The sequence below is a fragment of the Pygoscelis adeliae genome, unplaced genomic scaffold (genome assembly GCF_000699105.1).
Source record: "Pygoscelis adeliae isolate BGI_AS28 unplaced genomic scaffold, ASM69910v1 Scaffold120, whole genome shotgun sequence".
Lineage (NCBI taxonomy): Eukaryota > Metazoa > Chordata > Aves > Sphenisciformes > Spheniscidae > Pygoscelis > Pygoscelis adeliae.
Window position 1 is genome coordinate 4445017 of NW_008824032.1, and position 19966 is coordinate 4464982.

Sequence of the window (19966 nt, forward strand, 5' to 3'; positions counted from 1 at the left end):
TGGTCTCTCTCCTCCTCACCGGCCCCTCCTCGGGCCTTTTCAGAGCTGAGCGTTGGTAGCGCAGGAAGCGCCTGACCATGCCGCAGGCTGCGGCTCGGCTCAGCTCGCAGTGATTTCCTCTCAGGCAGTCCGTTATCTGTCGACTGTCAGGACAGGCTTTCCCTCTTCCTCCCCCCGTTCCCATCCCCGTCCCCCAACTCCTCTCCCCGCCTTCCCTCATCCTCTCGCACACGCACACACACACATATGCCCTTTACTGCCAAAACCCGTCCTCCGCCCCCCTCCTCAGCTAACTTCCTTTCAGCATTTTTTTGAGCTGGATAATCCTAGGATTTGTAGGACGGGGGAAAGGAGAGAGCGAGCGAGCGGGAGTCAGGACAGGAAGCTGGTTTCTCATTCCTCTAACTGTCCGAAGGCAGGAGGAGGGGAAGGGGGGGAGCCAAAGAGGAGCCTTGTGCAGACTCTTCCCCGGTCCCTTTTCATTAGTCCGTTTGAACTTCCAGTCTCCTCCGAAAGCCGAGAGAAGGAAGACCAGACTGGGACGCTTTCTGCTGGAAGTGGCGACAGCGTGGCTGACGAAACCTAGAAGGTGGCCGTGGAGGGTCCCGGGACCGTGCTGAGGGAAAGACGTGCCCCCCGCCATCGCCTGCCCCCAACTTGCCAGCTCCGATGCGGGCACCCGTCCACCACCCACTTCCCTCTGATGAGAACCCTTCTGGGCTCGGGCTATGATCGCTGCTGCTGCTGGCTGGGGAGCCTCCTCTCACCCTGACCTTCCTCTGCCACAGGAGCAGCCCAACATCTGGTGGGGATTAATGTTTACTTCTCCAGCTGGACGCTGTACGGGACCCCCGATGTTACTCCCTGGGAGCGGGACACGGGCCGTGGTCTGAGAAGAGCAAGATTTTTGTTGCCCAGCGTGAGGCCGGGGGGAGGGGGGCAAGGCAGGAGGGGGGCGAACCTCTTTTGGGACTAACCTCATGAAGAACAAGGGAGCCAAGCAGAAACTCAAGAGGAAGGGAGCCACAAGTGCATTCGGCTGCGACCTCACAGAGTATCTGGAGAGCTCTGGGCAGGATGGTAAATGCCTCTTTATTCTCACTCTGTTAGCGGAGGAGCAGAGCGCGCGTCCCCCCTTTTTTTTACCGGTAGGAGTGCAGACCGGACCTTTCCCAAGGCTGAGGGCTAGACAACCTGGAGCTGGTTTATCCCTGGGAAGGGGAGTCACTGCCCAGTTGCTCACAATGAATGAACAATCGGAAGATTGCTTCGGTGACGCGTCTGCATGACTCTTGCATGAGTAGCGCTGCGTGTGGGGAAAGGACTGGGCTAGGGCTCTCGGTCTGCCTAAGTGTGGACAGAGGTGGCCAGCTGTACGTTGTGATGCCCTCTCCCATCCACCTGGCCGTGGAAGGGGGTAGCAGGCTTTTAGGGAGCTAGGTTCGGAAATCAGAACTGCGCTTAGCGTTGCCTCCTCCCGGACTTGGAAATCCTCCCGAAGTCCACGAGACTAGAGTGTTGCAGGGCTGTAGCGAGGAACTGGGAACATCCCATCTGCCCCTCCTGGACTCCACTACAGTTCCCATATTGTCCTTTCACTGCTGGATGGAGACAGAATAGATACTGGGGGGTGGGGTAGAGTAGGGATGCGTGTGAGGTGTAGGGGGCAGCTGAGCTAATATTTTCACTACCCTGCCTGTTATCTTTCTCTCCTCTCCTCCTCCCCCTGACCTCCATGCCCCCAGATATCGGCTGAGAATACGGTAGCTCAGACAAGAGGTAACTGCAATAAGATCAGAGAGTCCTGAGCTTGAAATGGTCAGTCCTGGATGAGGGAAGGTGCAGAGCTATTTTTCTTAAAGAGAGTTGGACGACAAGAGAAGCAGTTGAGAGTTTGGCATACAGAAAGACCTGCAGTTTAGCAAGAGGAAAAATAAATACTTGCCTGTTATCATCCCTGATGTGAGCATTATGCTCGAGGTTTAGCATTATGTTCCAGTTTGAATTAACTAACTTTTACCAATGTCAGGCTACTCTGAGCAAAAAAAGCTTCTAGCAGCAATGTCAGCTTTGCATTGGGAGGGCTGTACAATCAGGTCTTTCATTTGCTGATGAGCATGGATGATGAAGTACGGTGTGGAACTGCACTGCCAGAGGGATGGACTACATAACAGTAGTCCTTTCCATTGCACAGTGAAGAGGGCAGTACATATATCACTAAACTAAAATGTTATATATGTGCATTTATTTAGGTATGGGGGAAAACCAGTCATTCAATTTCATGTGAGTCATCCATACCAATTACTGTATCTTTTAACTTACATAGCCCTTAACGGCAATTGAATTGAAATAGCAGAAATAACCAACTTAATGAAGTGATACCACTTTGCCAGTGCGAGATACAGATAGATAAATTCCATCCAGTGCTAACATGAGCTGCCACAGTGGAGGCTCCAAGCACAGCTGTTTACAGGAACACTGAAAAACAATGCAGGGAAGGCAGGCACAGGCAGTATATTCAGCTGAAACAGCAAGGGGGATTTTAAAGGGAGAAACATAGTTACTGCAGTTGAAATTAGGCCAGAACAGCAAAATTTATTACCCGAAATCCCATAGTTTTTTAAAATAGTTTTTGGGCACAAGAAAGAAGGACATTGTCTCAAGTCTCATTTGTGGGGTGGTTCACAGTTCCAACCTACTTATCTCTCCGTGCTGAGAAGCAGTGGGGGAGAATATGAAGTTCCTTTCCCTTTATGCGGTACTGCTATTTGCTGAATAGCACATCCCGTTGCCCAGTGCCGTGGGATCCAGAAATGAAAGACTCAATTGTTACAGCTTTATTGGGAAGGGTGTAAGTTAGATCGGTACAATTCAATTTGTTGGGACAGGGAGAGAAGAAGTAAGAGATTTAGAGATGCTAATTCTTTTGCTGGTAGGGCTCTCAGGGTCAATAGGAAAGTAACCAAGTATGCCAAAGTGACATCTTGGGAAGAAATGAAGGTTCACATGTCAGCAGGACATCACAAACTTGCAACCTGTAACAATAAAACAACATTAGAAGAGCATTTAGGGTATGAGAGAAGGTTGATTTGGGGGTAGTTGAATTGTCCTGCTGAGAATTATTTTGAGTGACAAGCCAGCGCTCCTGCAAGCAGGGGCTTTGGTAGAGACATAAAGCAATAACTTTCTCTCTGCTTTAGATAGTACTATGTGTTTATCTGGTGGGATGCGCTCTGGTTGTCCCCTACTTGGAAGCAATGAAGATGTAAGACTGTTCATGGTATCTGGGAGTGATGAGGAGGGGGACAGCACTTTGACTGCTGTCCAGAAAACGTTTTGTTGTGGACCTTTGTGAAAGCAGGTTTTAAAATGCACCAGAAGGGTTAACTGGAAAAGAAGAAGAGGCTGTAGGGCAGGCAGGACATAAGTCAGATTGGTTGTGCTTTCATGCTCAGGTCTGCTTTATGCCATCCTGCAGTGCTGCTTTGTGTGACTGGTCCTGCACAGTCGCACAGGTGAAGAGAAGTGGAGACCTGCTTTGCTGGTGCTGGGGATGGCTAAGAAAGCACGGGGGACGGCCAAGGCCAGTGTAGACAGTTCAATTTGGCTTTTTTCCCTCTGGATTAGTACATGGCCATTACAGTTAGGGGGTGCTGCACTACTTGTGTGGTGCTTTGTGGAGGAGATGCACAACCTGAGTCCCTACATGCTTGCAGTTGTTGAAGAGCAGCTTGTGCTTTCTGCAAGGACCTTAGTCCCTGTGTCATTGCCAAATTCCAGTGGAGAGAATTATGTTCTGCTTAAGGTATCAGCATTTCCTCTCCTGTCATTTAACTGTTTAATAACTTGCTATGGTCCGCTTCAGAGATGGCTGCATTTCAGTGAAGGGTGAAAAGATCCTGCTGTCTCCCTTATCAGACAAGACAGATGTACCTAAGCGTCTGTTATAAAGAGCTTATGATAATACAATAAAAGCTGTGGCAGAACTAAAAAGTATTTAAGAGTGGTGTAGATGGAAAGACTTTAGCAGGTACAGTAGGGTAGCTCAGGAGACTAAAAATGTGATACAAAGCCTTTAGTCCTAAGTTGATTCTCCAGATCTGACCCAGGTCAGTGGTGATGGACAGATGTTGCTGTCTGGTGGCTGGTTCGAAGGTCAGATGTGTTGAATTTACTGTATTTCAAGTCAGTTCCTGTCACTACCGCATTTGACCCTACTTGGCCTTTTCCTGCTGGCAGTCTCTACACAGAGACTGGTCATGCTCCTTATGGGGGCAGACTGCTATCAGTGCTCCTAAGCATTTAAAATCATGACTCAAGCCACAAAAATCGTGAGATAAAATAAAAATCAGTACTGGGTTCTTTTTCTGCTTTCTGTTTTCTGAAACTTCGGTGTGCATCTGAGTTATGTTTTCAAGTCTTTCTATTGGCAAGAGAGCTAGAAACTTGGGGAAAAATTAGCTTTTCTTCCTTCCCACTAAAATTCTCAAACAATGACTTTAATAGCAGTGGATTTGAGGAAAAGCTCACATAAGACATAAAAGAATGGTGGCTGGCAATACCAATGAGTAAAAGTCATCTGAATTCACATAGTCCCTGTTCTATCGCTGCCAGCACTGAATCCGCGCATGAGGCAAGTGATCTTTTGGAGTGTCAGAGCTTCACTAGAAAGCAGTATCAGGCTTTGGGTGTGGATAGGCACCCATGCAGGAGGAAGTTAGCGCTAATTTCCTCTACTAAAACATTTTCCTGTGTCAAACTTTAATAAAATGTTGTACGGGTACAATGGAGCTAACAGATACTAGCCCTGAAGGATTAACATTACAGCCATATTTTGGCCTCTCGATAACCAGCCTGGTTTCCAGAGGAGAAAAGCACATAGTGCCTCTACTGAAGTCAATGGGAGCTGCACATCAGGCCCCCAGTTCCTGTGATAGCAACAGTATAATTTTCTAGTGATGGATGGGCCAGTAGAGAAGACAAGACTCAAGGTTGTGCACAAACCTTAGTTCGGGCAGGACAGTCTGAACTGCTTAAGAAAACAGTCACAAAGAGTAGTCTTGCTTCTGGTTATATCACAGAAGCGTTGTAAGAAGGGGCTGAAAAAGTCAAAGCTGTTAAGTGAGAGGGACTAAGTCAAAATGGAGTTTAATATTCTCAGTTCTTCTAACTGTGGGAGATTCAGACTGGGATTTCAGGTCCACAACCAGGTACAACTTCCATTTTTTAAAATGAAAATAGACACAGCATCTATGAAAATTTGATTGTGCTGGTGAAACGTAATCCAGTCTTTTGCATAGGAACCACTACTGATTCAGACCTACCTTTGCTTCATTTGCTTAAAGCCAGGTAGGACTTGGAGAAAGGCTGAATCATTTCCTTCGTTTTTAGTATGATGTTGTCTAGATGTTGGGGTAGGAGGTGCTACCAGGACTGCAAAAAGCCAAATCTCGGATTAGACGCCTTGTTCTCAGGGTGCAGGTCAGCTCTGTGTGTCCTAGCTTCCCCTATTTGCTGGAGAGTTAATTCTTCTGTTGCTGTACCCCTCTGTGGTTTCTTGCACATCTGTTTCCTGCCTGATGTCTGGTTGGGATGCAATGAGATCAGCTTTTCCCCTTAACCCCCTCCCACACTCCCCACAGCTCCCTCAATGCCTCTCATCCTGAGCCCGTGACACCCAAAGCACTTTCTATCTCTTTGTCTAATGCTGCTTATTGGCTCCGTTTGTTATTTGCTGTAGAAATAGATTTAAAATCATGACTCAAGCCACAAAAATCGTGAGATAAAATAAAAATCAGTGCTGGGTTCTTTTTCTGCTTTCTGTTTTCTGAAACTTCGGTGTGCATCTGAGTTATGTTTTCAAGTTATGTTTCAAGAGTCTCTTTTTCTATTGGCAAGAGAGCTAGAAACTTGGGGAAAAATTAGCTTTTCTTCCTTCCCACTAAAATTCTCAAACAATGACTTTAATAGCAGTGGATTTGAGGAAAAGCTCACATAAGACATAAAAGAATGGTGGCTGGCAATACCAATGAGTAAAAGTCATCTGAATTCACATAGTCCCTGTTCTATCGCTGCCAGCACTGAATCCGCGCATGAGGCAAGTGATCTTTTGGAGTGTCAGAGCTTCACTAGAAAGCAGTATCAGGCTTTGGGTGTGGATAGGCACCCATGCAGGAGGAAGTTAGCGCTAATTTCCTCTACTAAAACATTTTCCTGTGTCAAACTTTAATAAAATGTTGTATGGGTACAATGGAGCTAACAGATACTAGCCCTGAAGGATTAACATTACAGCCATATTTTGGCCTCTCGATAACCAGCCTGGTTTCCAGAGGAGAAAAGCACATAGTGCCTCTACTGAAGTCAATGGGAGCTGCACATCAGGCCCCCAGTTCCTGTGATAGCAACAGTATAATTTTCTAGTGATGGATGGGCCAGTAGAGAAGACAAGACTCAAGGTTGTGCACAAACCTTAGTTCGGGCAGGACAGTCTGAACTGCTTAAGAAAACAGTCACAAAGAGTAGTCTTGCTTCTGGTTATATCACAGAAGCGTTGTAAGAAGGGGCTGAAAAAGTCAAAGCTGTTAAGTGAGAGGGACTAAGTCAAAATGGAGTTTAATATTCTCAGTTCTTCTAACTGTGGGAGATTCAGACTGGGATTTCAGGTCCACAACCAGGTACAACTTCCATTTTTTAAAATGAAAATAGACACAGCATCTATGAAAATTTGATTGTGCTGGTGAAACGTAATCCAGTCTTTTGCATAGGAACCACTACTGATTCAGACCTACCTTTGCTTCATTTGCTTAAAGCCAGGTAGGACTTGGAGAAAGGCTGAATCATTTCCTTCGTTTTTAGTATGATGTTGTCTAGATGTTGGGGTAGGAGGTGCTACCAGGACTGCAAAAAGCCAAATCTCGGATTAGACGCCTTGTTCTCAGGGTGCAGGTCAGCTCTGTGTGTCCTAGCTTCCCCTATTTGCTGGAGAGTTAATTCTTCTGTTGCTGTACCCCTCTGTGGTTTCTTGCACATCTGTTTCCTGCCTGATGTCTGGTTGGGATGCAATGAGATCAGCTTTTCCCCTTAACCCCCTCCCACACTCCCCACAGCTCCCTCAATGCCTCTCATCCTGAGCCCGTGACACCCAAAGCACTTTCTATCTCTTTGTCTAATGCTGCTTATTGGCTCCGTTTGTTATTTGCTGTAGAAATAGAGCTGCTTCATTTGAGGAGCTTTGAAGCCACCAACCCCCTCGTGCTCTCCACTTGAGGCTCCTTCTTGCCATGGCAGAGAGCAGGGCCAGCCAGCAGCACTCCATGAGGCCGGGGAGGGAAAGGGAGCTGTTGTCTGCAAACGTAGCACAGGGAGATGGGTGAGGAAACCCTTACAAGCCCCTGGGTTGTAATATGGGGAAGGAGACAACAATATGGGTAGCCCACATGATATTCTTCTATGCTGTGTTGCTGTGCAATGACTGCTTCTGCCTTGTCACAACAGCATTTGAATGAAAGAGTAAGGAAAGTTTTCATTTAGTGTTAGTGGTCTCATAAAAACATGGGAGCTCTGGTTTGCACTGACTCCCAAAGCAGGATCTTAACCACTTTTGAGAGCTGCAGTAGGTCAAGACTTTACTGTAGGATAGGCAAGTATTTCTGAGGGAAAACAGTAACAATAATTCAGTGGTAATATGCTTTGTACAAAGCAAAGGTGGCCTTGGATACTCTTTGGCTGTTTTGGAACAGCCACTTACCATGCTACCTTCTGCCTGATTTTGATGCTATGTGTTTCATTGTGAAGCTGCCTCTTTGGTGCTCAGATGGATGAGGAGACCTGTCACTCAGGAAGAAAGTAGTTTGCTTCAAGAACAAGCTCCCTTCAGAGCCAATCGTTAAAGCTGATACCCAGATGTGAAGCAGCTTTTCTGGGTTGTGTGGCTTTCCTTCCTCACACTTGCATGTGCAGCTGCATGTGTTTGTGGGATAAGAGCATGCAGGGATGTGCGTGAGGGTGCATGCAAGTCCGTAACACATGTAAGTGTGTAACACACAAAGATGCATTTGTGTCCATTTAGTATATTTTTTTAAGCTGCTTTTCCTGCGTTGATGTTTTGAAGTGAATGCACACCCATGCTTTTGGCTAGGTGCTTTTGGTTAGTGATGCATGCAGGAAGCCCTGGGAAAACTGCTGAAGGATCATTAATGGCATTGTGGAGGAAAAAGACGAGGCCTTTTTTTTCCTTAAAGTCCCCTTGGAAAAATGAAAATGCCATACACTCATTTAATCTGCTACAGAAGAATGAAGAGCTGCATTCATCCTGCTCTCAAAATTAGAAACTGTGGCACTGGGGATTTCTGTCTCAAGAATTGATCGAGCTGAAAAGAAAGCTTTTTCTCTCTTTGTGGCCAGGTTGTTTTCAATCCACATCTCTTCCCTGACCTACCTCACTCTGAGGCTATGCAGACACTTGTCTTCCTGCAAGAAAGGAAGCAGCAGGGGCTTGGAGGAGAAGAGGACAAGAACAGCCTCTTGGGCTGGCTTGAAATGCATTAGTCCTCTTTTTTTGACTGATGGACTGCTGCAGTTTGCTCTACATTTTCACACTGCTGATATACTAAGCAGCCCCATGACCTGCGCTCTGTGGGGGTCTATCCCTGGCTGTAGTCACGCAGCCTGTGTGGATACTTAAGGCTGCATCCCCTCATCTTTGTGACGGGAGCAAAAGGGACAGTTGGGCTCTGAAGTCTTGGGGCAAAAGAAGGGGGACTGCATTATTGTACAGTGGAGGAGAGCTGTGGCAGAGCGGCCCTGAGGGCTGAGTACATGAATTGGCAGGTGGAGGAGCTGGGCCGGGCTTGGGGGGAAAACATCTCCTTGGCCTTTCAGAGTCCTCCAAGCGGACAGGGGAGTGAGAAACTCTGCTGCCAAAATGGATAGTGTGGGGGAAATTATTAATAACATAAAGGTTGCTTTTTCTCCACCTGCTTTCACAAGCAGAGCATCACATTATGAGTCCCAGATATCAGCCTCTATGGCAACAAAGTGAGAGCAACAAGACACTGGGAACAACGGGAGAAGAAGCCATCTGTCTGCTTCTGTTACTCCACTGTTCCTCCTTGTTTTGGATGATGTTTGTGTTACTTCCTCAAGCTGTTTCTGGTTCCTGGGAGCTGGATTTTTGTGTCTCTGTGGCACAGTGTTACTGCAGTTAAACATTCATGTTGCGAGCTCAGCTCCTTGTTCTGTATTGACTTTCCATTGCTAGCACTTTGTGATTAGCAGAGAGCTCTTCCATGCTGCCTCCTGCTTTACATTTCCCTTACCAAGCACTGCAGGAGGCACACGTGTGGTTTGCATGCACTAAGCCCCACTTTGATCCTGCCTTCTCCCCACCCCCTGCGAACAGCATGAATCACATGTCTTGCCTGCAGATTCTAGATTAGAAAATGTGTTTTTTGACTTAGCAAATGTTTTCTCTTTGTTGGTAACAGCTGATTTCATCTGAACTTGGGAAACCAAGGACTAGGGACTTCACTGCTTGTGGTATCACAGCTCTCAAAGGTTCAAGGAAATAACTGCTGTGGATGAAATGCTGGCACTGCACAGGGTGGATGTACAACATAGGCTGATGCAGACATGGTGAACAAGTAGCTTGGGAGATCCCCAATTGTCTGCAGTGCTTGGATCCTAAGTTTTGGTGTAGGCCTGGTTCTAGTTTGGAGAGCTCGTGACACAAACAAAATACTAGAAAGCTTGCATCTGTAACTCGGGCTTTGCGTATATGACGCAGTTCTACAGCAGCAACATTTGCTGGCAGTCAGGGCTGTGCTAAAGATTTATGTTCCAGAGTTTCTCCTTTTAACGGTCATAGGGGAAATGAAAACAGCCTGTCAGTGATGGTATACCCAGTCCTGCTCTGAAGGGCATGGGGTGGGATGGCTGTCAGATTGACTGCCCACATCACGGCTTGGACTGGATCTCTGATCTGCACTGGATGCAGTTTTCCAAAGTGTGAAATACAAATGGAGGGTGATTAAAGGATGGAGAGTTACCAGCATCTGCCTCCAGTCCTGAACCACCAACAGGGTGCCAGATGCACTTACGAGCTTTGACATGGAAATATACAGATACCTTATTAGAATACAAAGGCTGCTAATTGGCTCCAATGCTGGTTGTTTTAAGGGCAAGTAGTGTTGCTAGTTGCCTACTAAAGTCTACTTTCCAATACATTCCCAGAGCCTCAAGCCCCAGCTGTCTTTTGTTCGTATGCCAGAGCCTTCAGCTTCTCTGCTGATAACCACGGTGAATGTGTTTTGCATTGTCAACAAAAAAAAAATCTGCGGCATGTTTACAATGGACACGAACAGAGAACAGTGTAACATAAATTGAATTTAGTGTTAAATTAAATAATGTGGGGCAACTGTGCTGACTGTATTATTAACTGTCATACTTAATTCAATAATATAACCCTCTGTTTTCTATATTTACCTGAAACCACAAGCAGACTTTCTGGTCTTCTGCACCACTGTGATTACAGATATGAAAGTACTTAACATGGGTTTGAGACCTAGCTTGTTGTCAGATGTCTAGGCCCTTGCATATAATGAAGTTATAGCTACCAATACTAAACTTCACCCTCACTCAAGTGCCAGATCAATGCTATCGTTGTGTGTGAGAGCAAGGAGTTCAGTCCCTAATGCTACAAGTCTTTTGGCACATACCACTTAAGTGGACAGGGAAGTCTCAGTCCTCTTTTGTCTCACCCTCCTGCCTTGAACACGACACTGCAGCTGGATTAGATTCCCCATTTTCAGCCCGGTGGAGGCACCTTTGATCTTAACAGCGCACCAAAAGGGATAGAGCAAAACCCATGTTTTTTGAGCTTGCCTTCAGTTCCTCTGCCCCGGTTGCTGTACTCCCATTCGGGAGCAGCAGCCTGGCCTAGGCTCAAACCAGCCTGCCTCCATCCTGGTGCCAGCAGCTGATGCTGTGTGTGACAGCCCCAGTTCCAAGCAATGCTGGATGGCCGCTTGGAATTAGGCAATTTAATGTGCATATGGGAAGAATTACCTTAACAGCAGCAGAAAATGTTACAGAATCACAGAATTATTGATATGAGCAGGGACCTCTTGAGATTACCTAGACCAACTCCCTGCTCAAGCAAGGTCAGCTAGAGCCAGTTGCCCAGGACTGTGTCCAGCTGAGTTTTGAGTATCTCCACAGATGGAGACTCCACAACCTCGCTGGGCAGCCTGATTCAGCCTTTGACTACTGTCACAGTGAAAAAGTGTTGTGTTCAGATGGAATCTAACAGTTTTTAATTTGTGCCTCTTGTCCTGTCGATGGGCACCACTGAGAAGAACGGTACCCTCCTTCCCATCAGGTATTTGTACACATCGATAAGATCCCTCCTGATCCCTCTCTTATCCAGGCTGAACAGTCACAGCTCTCTCAGCCTCTCCTCATATGAGAGATGCTCCAGTCCCTTAATCATTGTGGCCCTGAGCTGGGTTTGCTCCAGTAAGTCTGTGTCGTTCTTGTACTGGGGGGCCCAGAGCTGGACACAGAACTCCAGGTGTGAGCTCACCAGTGCTGAGCAGAGGGGAAGGATCACATCACTCGACCTGCTGGCAACACTCTTCCTAATTCTTCTGACGTTCCTAGCAATTTATACAGTTTCAGAAATTGGCCTTGGTCTCCCAGCCTAGGCTGGCAATTTCAGGCAATAACTAACATGCAGCTGGGACAGTGTTAAGGATCCTTTCTGCCCTGGTTAATGCTGAAAATGAATTGTCTTTTCATAAAGGGCTGCTGTTCCTTAATGGTTTCTACAGTCTTGCTGCTGGCCAGCTCAAACAAATTAATGTATGCTTTATATAATACGCTGATACGCTGCATCTGATGGAAGCTTTGCAGAGCCTTGGCTTAATAGAAAGCCTACAAATAACGCTGTGAAGCAGCACACCTTTCTCAGGCAGTGGTTGTACAGCCACCCCAAAGGCACTGTGCACTGCACCGGGGGCTTGTGGCCAGAATTCTTCCTTTCAGGGTGGCTGTGTTACATGCCCTTCTCTAGCACAGGGACCGGGCAAGGGGAGGGCAAATGTGCATCCCTGTGCAGGATTCTCAGCTGTGGCTGCTGCTGTCAGAAATATGCCCTGAGCAGCTGAGCTGGGTTCATAGCCATTTGTCTCCAGCTCCTCTCTCTGCCCTCTTCTACACTAAAGGTTCAGCTAACTAAATGCCTTTGGAAATGCTATTATCTCCCTGTGCTCTCTGGGGCCAGGAGCAGCTTGAAGATTTATCATCTGGAACAGGAGGCTTTGTTTAGTTCTGTAAAGCACAGAACAGTTAAAGAACAAAAACTAAACCCCAAACCAAATGCAAAGCTCTCTTTACATCTCATGTCCTTTCTTTGCTTTCTCCCATCTGGGAACGTGTGTGCATTTGGTTTTGTAATGTGATTAAATACTGTCACATGGTGAGATGGTTAGAGAAAATATACTTGCATCTCTAAAATAGGGATCGAACAGCCAAAGGGCCGGGAGACATTCTTGCTCTAAGTTGTGTAACTTGTTTCCTACAGAGTGTTAGACAGGAGAACAGGTCAGGTTCTCCAGTACAAACTTCACTTAAAGGATACCACTGTGGTTTTCACCAAACACAGCAGCATTGGTACTGCCTTTTTTTCTGAAAGGTGCTGACATGCTCGCAAACTTTCTCGACATGTGGGATGCAGGGCTGAGCATCCAGGCTAGATCTGTGCCCGATCTCACTGTCTATATTCACTGGCTCATCAAAAAATGCTGATTTAGCAAACCCAGAACACTGGGAGAAAAGGGAGGGGTTTGTTTGTCTGGATCTGAATATTTCAGCTGGGATATTTTTGATACTGTTAGTATTCTGTATTTGCCATCTCAGCAGTGAATTGGACTGTCAGTCCTGTTGCAGACAGGCAGCTTGGCAGCACAACAGGGCCAACCAGCACGCGGAAAACCCTTTGCTCCATGTGCAACTAGTGCTTGTTTTTCTATTCATCTCTCATTATGGTGCTGTGGGTAGTGACGGCAGTCACACCTCAGGAGGTTCAGAGGTGTGATCAGGCAGGGTGAGCCTCCTTCTGGATCCCTTGCTTCTGCGTTGCAATTTGTGTGAAATAAATAAGCTGTCAGTGGGACTGCATTGCTTTCTGTCCTTATGCAAAATCAGAGAGGGGAACAGCTTCACCATTTTGCTCTTTCTCTTTTTATCTTCCTAGTGTGCTCCACTTGGTATTGCATTTTCCTTACCCTTGCTCTGGTCAGGTAGTTTCAGATACACAAGAGGCTAAATGAGAACAAACTCTCTTGTGAGATTTATTGCATCTTCTGCTTCTAATCAAGCCAGAAAAATAGAGCAACAGACTTCCTTCTATAATCCTGTTCTCTCCCTTCCAGTCCTGGCTGGAAACCAGAAGTACAACAAGGTAGAGGAATGCAGCAAAAAAAGTTAAAACAAATGTCCTGTAACCTCTAAAAGGAGTGTGGGGGTTTGACCTGAGGCGATGGCTCAGGGTTACAAAGGGGGTGTGGGGGATTCTCCCTTTTCTCAAGTGTTTTCAGTTCCCCTTACTTAGTTGAGGATTTTTTTGTTTGGTTTTTTTTTCCCCTCCTCCATTTCAATAACTTTTTGCCAGGATGGCAGTATGCACATGTTGCCAAAGTCAATACATCAAGCGTCTGCGCCTAAGGCGGGCTTAAGAGCGGAAAATGGGAAGAGCTGGTTTTGATCTATTGAGTCCATTATTCTTCCTTCCTGGCTCAGTAGCAAGCGCCAGTCACATACTGCTGCCCAAGGTTTGCTGTGTAAAGCCACAAAAGGGATCTGAGTCAGGAAATTCAATTCCAGATCCCCACAGCTTCGATTTGGGGTCCCCCAGAACCTGGGTGAGGGGTGACATCCTCCTGCAGCCCTGTCTCTAGATCAGCCAGGTGCAGGTGACCCAGTACCCGCTGTCCTCAGGGTGGCAGGCAGAGCGTGGCGGTGGAGGCAGCCCCCCGGCACTGCTCGTAAACGTGCTTCAGAGACAGGGAAGGAACCAATGTAATAAATACAAAGAAGGGCTAGGAGTCCTAATTAGTCCTCATTTCTAGCCTGCTAAAATACCCATCTGTCACTGCTGCAATAATGAGATTTGAGAAGATTAACTGGATACTACTTAGGCCTCTAAACATGGCAGCTCAATAAGCGTGTTGCTGTTCAACCGTAAGCTGTGCTTGCAGCAATTACACCCTGAGTAGGTTTATGTGTGGTTAGTGCTTGCATGGGAGTTGCCCAAGAAAATCTGCTGCAGGAATGGGGTGGGTGATTCAGAAGAGATGGCAAGCGTAGTATCCGTTCCGTCAAGTTGTTGACTTGGCATCATTTAGGGAAATGTTGCCATTTGGGCACAGTGTAAAACAAGGGCCCCAATGCTTTTAAAAAAGTTCTGGTTTATCTTTTGTTTCTAGGGCATAGGGCCTTTTTTACACGTGTATGTTGTGCTGCATCTTTCCCTTTCCAGAAGCAATTTCAGCTGGAGCCATGATTTGTTTTTTTACTCAGTGTCCTAAACTGTCACGTAGTGTTGCTCTGCCCATCTCAACAGCTGCCACCTCCCAGCCTCGAGGTGGGTGGAGTAAGTCCTGTTTTTGCAGTTTGTGAAATATTTCAGGATGTAAGGCGCTCGTTAAATTATTGATGTTAGCCCTTGGGCATTAAAGACAGACGTGAACTGCAGCTCTGGATCCTAAGGGCTTTGGAGGCTTATCCCTGCCCTAATAATGGTTCCCTGCTTGGGATTTTTCATGCATCTCTTACTACCGATTTGAACTCACTGCAGGATGGTGGAAGGATTTAGCAGATGGACAAAGGGTGACAGCAAGGCTTTTCTTTGCAACATTATACACCTGTGAAGCAAATTTAAGTGAGCATTGGTAGAAAAAGGGGAAGGACGTGTGTTTTCTTTGGGAGAATGGGAAAAATCAGAAAAATGTGTTCCTGCCTCTTGACAGAGAATGTTTGCAGGATATGAAAAAATTTTGTATAGCTGTGATTCAGGGGACAGTGCAGGTGCACCTGACATCAATTCTTGTGCTTAAGGAAAGATATTTTAGCTTGTAAAGTGCCTTATTTCTATCCCTTTCCCCACTTCTGCCTCCTTGAAAAGAGGCTGATAGCAATAGTGCTACTTGCTTTACCTCCTGGCGACACTAGTGTGGAGGTTGGGACATTCAGTGCAGTCCTGTCTCTGCAGTGCTTTCAGCTCTTTGGTTGGGCTGCGGTGGTGTAAAGCGAGGCCTTGGCCGATGCGGGACAAGGGAGAGAAGGCAGCAAGCGTGGCACTGCACGCCGCTGAGATCTCCAGGTGGCTTCGAGCGCTGCTTGCAAGTTCACAGGGAACCGACTGCAAACAAAAACCTGGATATGGCAGGAGAATCCTCTCCCATGTTTGATGAGGGCTCCCACATTTGGGTTTGAATGGGGAATATTCAAGGAGCTTCTCCCTTTGCCTCCCCATCCCCACCCATTCTCCCCTCCCTGCGTCAGGGCGTTGTGGTTGCACACAAAACTCCTGTTTATTATGGGGGAGAGGCAGGGGTGAGGGCCATCTCTGACCCTCTCCTTCTTTTGGCAGTTTGCATGTTAATTAGCTTGTTCCTACGAGACAAGCCCGCAGCCCGACAGAGCAGCGATTCAGTGGCCGAACAATGTCCAATTATCCTGGCCTGGGGAGCAAGAGGCCGGCCCCCAGCACGTGGGCTCCACGTCCCTGGCCAGATGGCTCCTCGAACTCACTTGGCCAGGCTAGTAACGCCGCTTGGGGGATTTGGCACGAGTCAGCAGTTTTGGCTGGGCACTTTTGCGAGCTACCAGCGGCACGGTTGTCTGAAATATTGGGAAGAGCTCCACGTGCGCTGCGGGCAGTGCTGTCCACTTCATGCCCTATGCCAAGGCAGTGACCAATGGCTAAAAGTGAGCGTGGACGTTCACGTGTGAAATGAGATTTTTGCACCCCCAGTTTGGCTTCCTTTATCCTGCATCTGGTTTGGTGACCTGGTGGAGATGTAAGCAGCTCAAAAGCACACCTTTTGCTTTTCTCTTTAAATTCCTCTGTTTGTACACGAATGAAGGCTGGGTTGCTCAGATTGGAGTTCGAATTGCATAGAGCATAAGAGGTGGTAGGAGTCACACCGGTGGCATGCCACAGGCTACGGCAGCTCTGCTCCTGCCACTGCTTGACTCAGTGAGAGACCTTAGGCCACTCCTTTTTCCACATTCTACTCCCCTCAGTGGTTAAATGATGCTGGTATCGTCTTCTTTTTGGTACAAAGTTCTCAGTATTATTATTGTTTTTATTATTATTTTTAAATGTGAAGGGTCTCAGCTGTTTTCATCACCCAGTACTGAAAAGTGGGCTCTTGCAGCTGTGGGGAGTGCCATAGTGGATGACAGTGAGGGCAGAAAAGGATGGCGCTCGCCCAGCTTGCCTGTCTCAGGCCAGCCTCATACCAAGAGCCTCAGAGGGCCATGTGAGGAACACCAGGGCGGCGTTACATACCTAGAGAGGAAGATTGCTAGAGCTTCCTTCTGAGTTAGTGAGGTCTCTGCCCCGATACGTGATGTTTTAGCTTTGAAGAGAACACAACAGCCATTTACCAAGTAACCTCTGGGTCTAGGAAATGGAAAAACAATGTAGCATCTATCTGAAATAGCAGAAGAGATTACCCCAAACTGGAATTTGGCCAGGATGCTGTCTTTAGTTCTGCTAATCTTGCAAAAAAACCAAGGGAAAAAAAAAAGTGCTACAAAGACTTTCTGCAAGACTGCAATCTTCATTTTATAGTCTCTGATTTAGAAGGGAGAATATGCAATAACACAGCTTTCTCTTTGCACGCCATGGGGCATGGTTCATGGAAAAGCTCATGGAAAAGACTGCCCCGTACAAGTCACCGGCAGCAATTTCAATTGATTCTGGTTTTGGGACCAGGCCCAATCTTAGGTTATTGGTAGAAGCTAATGATAATGCATCCAAAGAAACAGCTTGGAGAGAAGAAGCGTGGCAGAGAAATGAAAAAGGAGACTGGAGGGAATGAATGGGGAAAGGGAATAAGGGCAAAGGTGGACTGGAAAAAGCATGTGAGGAAATCCCAATATGCTTGAAACGGAGGAGGGGAAGGTTGGAAAAACTAGTCTAAGAGCAAAACTGACCATATTAGAACAGCTGGAGACTGCCAATGAATGGTAGAAGAGAAGAGAGAGGGCTGTAAGTGGGAGCAAAATTCAAAATCCTGGCAGTTTTGGTAGTAGGGGTAGAGCAGATGAAGAGATGCTTTTCTGGCTACAGACAGCTGGAGTATAGACAGGAATAGTGTTCATCAGGAACAGTGGAGAGTAAAGGAAGATGCTCACAGTGCCAACAACTCTGTTATCCAAAACTCCTCTTCCAGATTCTTACCCAAAACTGAGCCAGGGCGAGAGGTGAGGGAATTATTTCTGGCTCCTTTCAGCCCTTGAAACAAGCTTGCTGTTGGAAAGTGCAAGGAGATGCCATTGAGTTACTGCACTGTGAGTGATGCATATTTTCATCAGCTAACTACATTTTTTCATTCCCCCTTTGGTGCCTAACTGATGTTAAAATGAGCTTCAGTCTCTGATCAGTTCCAGAGTCTATGGGCGTGAGCAAGAGCAGCTTTGTCTCGCTTGGATAAGCTTGCAATACTTCATGTTTAAATGTGCTCAGCTTCATTGCCTGCTGAGGGCATGCGGTGCCTCAGCTTCCTTTGCTTTGGAAGCCTGTGCTGTGAATCAAAACTTCTCTGATTTTACAGTCTCCAGTGAGTTCCTGCTTTTAGATCATGCAGTTCATCCCCCTTTGAGATAGACCTGTACAAGGAGATGAACTTAGCCTGGCGTTTTTTTCCTCTGAAACCCATCAGCCTAACATCAGGATACAGGTCTTGGCCTGAAGTGTGTGGCTCAGCTGTGTTGGCTGCAAAGAACTGCAAAGGCAAAGAGGTGATTGACTTATACGGCAGTACTGTAGCTATCAAAATGTAAGGAAGTTTGATTAAGTATGATCTCAACGCCCTTTTCCTGCAACACCCCTTCTTGTGTTTGCAATGTGTTTGTTGGTGTCTCAAAGCCCTTAGTACAGCAAGATCCAGGAGTCAGAAAGACAAAAGAAGCACAGCCCAGAAACCCAACTCCTTGGCATTTGCCTTTGAAGAAACATAGTGCTTTAAAGGATTTTTTGTTGCTTCCTCTTTCCTTGCTTCCCCCAATCTTTGTTATTCCCAGCAACGACTGTATTTACTTATTTGCCTCTTCCCAAACCACTGGACAGACAGGGGCTTCATCAGGGAGTGGTTTAGCAGGACTGCTGGAGAGGGCAAAACAATGGGGCTTTAATCAGGGCGCCTCCACCAGCCACTGCTGGCCAGAGGTTTCTCTGAATTCCCAACATGGAACAGTTGCCTCTTTCATGAAGCGCCTGTGGGATGAGCACAGGATTGCTACACCCAAAGCATTTTCATGCAGCAATGGCTCTCTGAAAGGAAATGCTGCCGAGGACACCGCCTGCGACGCCCCAAGCTACTGGGGTGTCCAGTATGAGAGCCTCTTTCTTCCAGGCCTGGGCTGTTTGCCTTCCACATGCAATCTGTGAATAGCTCAAGTCTGGAAAGCGTTTAGGAAAGCATCTAACTTTTCTCTTAAAGGAGAAAAAAAAAAAGAAGGGGGAAAAAAAGAAAACGTCAGGGGTAATGAAATAGTTTCCAATGACTTGATGCAGTGTGGCCAAACCGTTTGTAATAATTTCCTTTAAATTCCTTTTATATAGAAAAAATTAAATATGAAATCATGAAGCAGGAAGCAGTCATCCTGCCAGCCAGTGACATGTACAGAGAGATCAGAGCAAAGTGAGAAAGACACAGAACAGCAGGAGGCTTGCAAAAACCTTTTTTAGCCCTCTCTTTTTCTTCCTCTTTTTGTTTAGTGTACACATCCATGTAGTACTAACATTTCTTACCCAAAAGAAGCTGCGGGAATCTCCTGCTGTTCCTTGTCTCTCCAATGGCAGCCCTGAACCTTCCTGTCTTGATGTGTCTCATCTGTCTGTGTTTCCTGATGGATTTTGCAGTCCCCAGATGTTTGGATACCTGATTCATCTCAAAGGAGACTGTGAAACATTAAGTATTTGTAAATACCCAGCTTTATAATTCCTTTGTTTAACTTTGCAACATTCTGAACTCATATAAGGCAATAATAAAAATCACTGCTGTTTTTCTTCAAAGGATTTTGCTGTTGCTGCTTCTAAATTTGTGTGCACATAATGGCTTTTGCCTTTGTGCTAGCAAGGTTATAACATTCCTGTTTCCTGAATTCATATTTTTCCAATTCTCTTTTTCAAACCCTCTGCAAAGATTCCTGCCAGGAGTGCCCAGGCTGTTGCGTAAAAGAGGACTGAGGTTACCCTAGTGCTACCAAATCGAAGTTAAGAAATTTCCCCAACAAAACCTGAAATCAGAAGAAAAAGACCTTGTGTCTGTTGTCTACAAAGGTCTGCAAGTCTACAAAGCTGACTTGAGTTGCACCTGAGTTTTGCATATCTCAGGAGCCTGCTTGGATTATACTTCGGAGGTCTGGCACTGGCCTCTGCTGTCTCCTGCCCAAAGTGGGAGATGAAGATGCCTTTCTGGAGCCCAGTTCATTTTGAACTGGTTCTTCTCAGATTGCTCTGATCAGGGTTGAATTTGAAGTACAGATGCCTGAGTTCAATTTCCCTGAAATCCGGGGTGTTCAGCTGCAGGGTTTTTATCTGAGGCTGTCTCTAGCTTGGCTCCAAGGAAAGGGAGAGTGAACACTACAGGCCAGGAGACTACAGATGCAAAAAATTATAGGCTTTAAAATGTCACTAGCTGTGCACATAATGGATATTCTTCGGATTTTATGA

At 46.5% G+C, this 19966-nt stretch overlaps 1 protein-coding gene across 1 annotated transcript in view; it reads left to right on the forward strand.

Annotated features, from left to right (window-relative positions):
* The first annotated feature begins 980 nt into the window (after positions 1–980).
* Positions 981–19966, forward strand: part of ARHGAP31 (Rho GTPase activating protein 31) — a 62625-nt gene continuing 43639 nt past the window's right edge. Inside the window, exon 1 of the mRNA XM_009330435.1 lies at positions 981–1080. Coding sequence (XP_009328710.1) covers positions 981–1080 — 100 coding nt within the window. The remainder of the gene's footprint in view (positions 1081–19966) is intronic.